The sequence below is a fragment of the Panicum hallii genome, chromosome 6 (genome assembly GCF_002211085.1).
Source record: "Panicum hallii strain FIL2 chromosome 6, PHallii_v3.1, whole genome shotgun sequence".
NCBI classification, from domain to species: Eukaryota; Viridiplantae; Streptophyta; class Magnoliopsida; order Poales; family Poaceae; genus Panicum; species Panicum hallii.
The window spans coordinates 27,089,135-27,093,742 of record NC_038047.1 but is presented as its reverse complement, the minus strand read 5'-3'; the positions used below and the strand labels follow the sequence as shown (position 1 = coordinate 27,093,742).

At 48.7% G+C, this 4,608-nt stretch overlaps 2 protein-coding genes across 2 annotated transcripts; one reads left to right on the top strand and one right to left on the bottom strand.

Annotated features, from left to right (window-relative positions):
- The first annotated feature begins 609 nt into the window (after window positions 1–609).
- On the top strand, window positions 610–1,855 carry LOC112898181 (fasciclin-like arabinogalactan protein 3). Its single transcript, XM_025966558.1, has one exon. The coding sequence runs from the start codon at window positions 610–612 to the stop codon at window positions 1,531–1,533; it is 924 nt and encodes a 307-aa protein (XP_025822343.1). The 3' UTR covers window positions 1,534–1,855.
- A 131-nt stretch (window positions 1,856–1,986) lies between these two features.
- LOC112896258 (probable small nuclear ribonucleoprotein F) lies at window positions 1,987–4,378 on the bottom strand. Its single transcript, XM_025964177.1, has 5 exons — window positions 4,220–4,378; window positions 2,974–3,061; window positions 2,837–2,874; window positions 2,643–2,707; window positions 1,987–2,302 (listed from the first exon to the last, which is right to left on the bottom strand). Exons 1-5 carry the CDS (start codon window positions 4,223–4,225, stop codon window positions 2,239–2,241), a joined length of 261 nt encoding a protein of 86 aa, XP_025819962.1. The 5' UTR covers window positions 4,226–4,378; the 3' UTR covers window positions 1,987–2,238.
- Between the last annotated feature and the right edge of the window lie 230 nt (window positions 4,379–4,608).

Sequence of the window (4,608 nt, the reverse complement as noted above, 5' to 3'; positions counted from 1 at the left end):
ATTCCTTTCCGGTGTCCCTTTTGCAAGGTCATGTCTGATGATGTCCCCTGATTCCCTCTTGAGGATCTTCTTTTCTTATCCTCCACATCACTTTGTATGCAAACTTCACGGAGAAAATGCCTTTCTTATCATAGTGCCACGCCACAGAATCATCCATCTCCATATGGGCTGATAAGGCTATTAGTGCTTGGCAGCGGTTGCGCTACGAAAATGGATATGGTCCAGCCAGGCTCCCGTGATGACCTTGTGATGATTGGTCTGGCCTGCAAGATGCAAGATGCTCCTCCCGGCCTGGCTCTGGTGATGTGGAGAAAATAGTTGTTTCCCTGCAGAGACATGACCCCCAGATTCAGCAAATGGAACTGCATCCAGAGCGGTCTTTCCACAAGACATAAACCACAGATTACTCGCTCCAGGTCCCTTTCTGATCCGTGTCCACCGCATGAACTGGTCAGACACCCAACTGTCCGGACGCCCTGCATCACTCCCTTGCCGCCACCTCAAGTCCTCAACCCGCTTCGATCACCCCACGTACACGCTATATATGCCCGGCGAGCTCACTTCCCCACCCTGAACCTCCATTGCGCTCGCGTTTGCATGCCCGGCCGCATGGCGCCCAGCAAGCTGCCGCTGCTCCTCGTCACGCTCGCCGTCCTCCTCCCCGCGCCGCCCAGCCTTGGCGCCGGCTTCGGAGCGGGCGCGGGCACCATCGACATCACCAAGGTCCTCGCTGGCTTCCCGGAGTTCAGCACCTTCAGCAGCATGCTCACCGAGACCAACGTCGCGCTCGCCATCAGCAGCCGCGACAAGGTCACCGTGCTCGCGCTCAACAACACCGCCGTTGCCGTGGCGTTCGGCGGCATGCTGCGCGTCCCGCGGTCCCTGCTGGCGGACCTCCTCGCGCTCCACGTCGTGCTCGACTACATCGACGAGCCCAGGCTGGGCGCGCTGCAGCACGACCGAAAGGGCGAAGGGTCCGTGGTCACCACGCTGCTGCAGGTCCTGCGCGCGCCGCCGCGTGGCGTTGGGTTCCTCCGCATCCACTCCGGGGACGACGGGTGCGCCATGCTCTCCTCCGCCGCGCCCGGGGGGCTCGGGAGGAACGCCACGGTCGAGAAGCAGATCACCGCGAAGCCGTACAGCGTGTCCGTGCTCCAGGTGAGCGGCTTCGTCGTCCCGCCGGGCATAGGAGTCCCGCGGGCGTTCCCGCCGAGGGCGAGTAGGCACATGGCAGCGCCTCCGCGCAAGCCGCCTGCGCCGGCGCCGGTGCCAGCGCCCGGCCCCGCCCCGGCGCCCTTCGTCGCGTCCGGCCCGCTGGTTCCAAGCCCAATCAAGCCGGTGCCTACGCCAAACCTCGTAGATACTCCCGCACCGGTCCCGGAGGAGACAGGAGTCATTCCGATCCCTAGCGTGCACGGTGGTCTTGCGGCGAAGGTACCATCATCGGCCGCCGGACGCAGTGCGGCGAACTGGTGGAGTAGTATCGCCGCCGTGGCCCTCGGGATGACGAGATGCCTGCATTTGCATTTGTAAGTAGGGTAGCAAGCGACAGAAAGACGGCCGTGGGTCGTGTACTCGGGTGTGCTTGGATCAACTAGTTAGACCCATTTTATCATTTTCATTTCGTGATCTCTAGCCAGTTTTCTATAATCTGCAACATGCAATTTCATTTCATTTGGGCGGAGTGTCCAACAAAACCAAATGTTTTGCCTCGATTCGACTAGGGATATAATGTGCAATGTGCCGTGCAAGTTCATATATAATTTGAGTTTGCAAACAAACGGAAAACTCAAATCATACTTTTACATTCAGCAGAACGACAGTCTGTAGTTTGCTATAAACTGCAACATGCAAATTTCAATTAATCTGGTGATAGTGTCACACAAAACATCTATTGATTTGGCTACGGATGATGTTGAACACATCATGCAAGCTCATATTCAGATAATTTCATATGGCAGACAATGAGCAAGTGGTCAGGAAATCTGATGCTTCTCAGATTCAGCAGAATGACAGAATACTCATAACAGAAAGTTTGAACATCATCTCTAGTCCTAGCTCTCAGTTCAAACTTCAAACGTTCAGCAGAATGACAGTATAGCCTAACTGAAAGCAGGACACGCTTCATCAATCATAAAGTTCAAAGCTAGGATTCGGCAGAATAGGTTGTCACCGGCACACCCAAACACACGTCAGAATCATATTACATCAATCAATCTAAACATGGTTCAAGTCTTCTCACTCTGCATCCTCTATCTCAGCATCCTCTGGAACACCTCGGAGGTACAGAACATTGTTGCACCTGTTGATTGAACAAGGATCAGTATATCATACAGGGTGCAAACTGAATATGAAATGCAAAAGAGTTTTAAATCAATATCAAAAATCAAAGGCTGGGCATAAGATGCATCACAGATTCCCAACTATTGACCCATTATCCCAGTTCTAAAAAGTTCACAAATGAATCATGGTTTTTAAGTATCCCTAGCTTTCCTTGAAATATAAATTTTGCAGATCCACACTACCCTTAGGATCAGTAGTCAAGGCAGATTACGGCAGCAGGATGACAGCATTGGGTTACCTAGATTTACAAGGCAACACTACTTGGCGCGTGCTCAAAGCAAAGGATAAAAAAAGGCTACCTGATCAAAATCTCTCCCAGGTTCCCAGAGAATTGCCCATCAATGTACTCCTCTGTGTTAGCAAGCTTCAGGCAGTAGAGAGAGGTAGTAATTAATTTTGTATGTCACTTCATATCCAATAGATATTTAGCTATTTAAAAATATCAACAGATGGTAGATCTAATAGTCAGACAGCCAAACTGTCAAATTAGTACCTGAAGATTCATGTAGGAGTCCACAGAAACAAGATAACCTGAGAACAGTATATAAAGGCTTATAAATATTGTTAAGGGCAGGCACAGTATCTAGAAAATAATAAATGTAACAGTTGAAAACTGAAAAAACTCAATACCTTTGTACTCCATACCCCACTTAAGTTTGACAATTACAGGCTTCCCTGTTAGGTTGTTCAAGAAAGGTTTAGGGTTGACTGGCACAGTCTGCACAAAGCAAGAATCCATTAGTAAGTGTACCACAGTGTCATGCTTTATTGTGGCAGGCAAATATACAAAAAAAAACTCTTAATTCATTCTGTGGACTTCTTTAGTTCAATAAATTATTCCATTATGTTAACTATGGCATGGTATTTTACTACAAAGGACCAGACCAGGCTGGTGCAATCAGATCACAACCAATAGGCCTGCATGATGAACCCAATGGCTCAACCATAATTGAGATCAGACTAATCATCAACCAAAAGTTAACTATCGCGGCAAAGATATATAGACAGGTCAACAATGAATCAGATGCAGTTATCTTCTTATCTAGTAAATTATCTTAGTGTTTTTTAAATTATTCTGCAACTGCAAGGCTAGTAATTGAGCATAGCAGCTTACATCCTGCTTATAGCTCATTGGAATCAATGCTTTTCACCTGATGTTAGATCACAATAAATTTCATTAACTGAATTGCAAAGCAGTAATCAACTGTGTATATGCACAGACAAATGATGCACCTTTGGACTGAGCTAGCAGAAACAATGGCAAATGTGATAAAAAAAATACCATGGTACTGGAAAGGTGAAACGACTGTCCTGAACTTCTAAGAGGTTAAAAAGACTAAGATCAGAAGCAGTGGCTACTTCGATACAACAGTATAGTGCTGAGTCAAAACACAGAAAAATCCATTGAGAAATCAACCAAGGATATTGGCTACATGGAAGTATATAACAACCATGGAACAGAAAAGGAACACTCCATTGAAGCGAGGGAACTTATCCTATTTCAATGAGTTCCAAAAATGAGGGCATGCCTCCCAGCACTACAAGATTCAGAATTAACTTCTCTTTGTAGTCTCTGAACTTCTGATGCGAATACTCTGGTGCGGCATCAAATTACTCTTAACAATTTACCCTCATCCAAATCCAGCTGATTCCTTCAAAAATTCCAAACCATAGGCCTCGCCTATCTAGCATCTATCTTGCTGGAATTCAATCTAGGTTCCTCTACTCTCAACGCCCTCTCCACTTCAGCTACGCGATTCCCCCAAACACGCAACACCTGGACCAACATCGGGCGCACGTACAGGAACAGATCTAGAATGCAAACCGCCTAGAAAGAGAGATCGAGAGAGAGGAGAGGGGAGTCAGGGGAGCCTACCGCCATCGGAGCAGACGAGCAGCGGCCGCCGCGGGCACGACCGCACGAGGTCGAGGGGAGGGCGAGGGAGGCGGCGAGGGCGAGATGGCGGGCGACTCGGCGAGTATAGGAGTAGCTAGCGGCCTGGCGCGGCGGTCGGATTAGGGTAAAGGGGGGCAGCCGAAGCGGGGTTTAGGGAAGTACGGAAGAACCGCCAACGGAAAGCATCGTGGGCTGGACCTTATGGGCCTTCGCCAGCTTTTAGGATCTTCACGATGGGCCTTAGTATTGCCATTCCTTCTTATAACTTATTTTTTCTAAAAATCCCTTTTCTTAGAAAACACGACGAGGGGTGGGCACTCGGATGTTTCAGAAAATTGGGGTATTTTAAAATTTGGATTTCAAAATAG

Coding starts and splice junctions, on each gene's coding strand:
- LOC112898181 (XM_025966558.1), top strand. CDS start 610: ATGGCGCCCAGCAAGCTGCCGCTGCTCCTCGTCACGCTCGCCGTCCTC.
- LOC112896258 (XM_025964177.1), bottom strand. Junction 2,875..2,973: donor GTGGGGTATGGAGTACAAAG/GTATTGAGTTTT, acceptor TACTGTTCTCAG/GTTATCTTGTTTCTGTGGAC. Junction 2,708..2,836: donor ACTCCTACATGAATCTTCAG/GTACTAATTTGA, acceptor TACTGCCTGAAG/CTTGCTAACACAGAGGAGTA.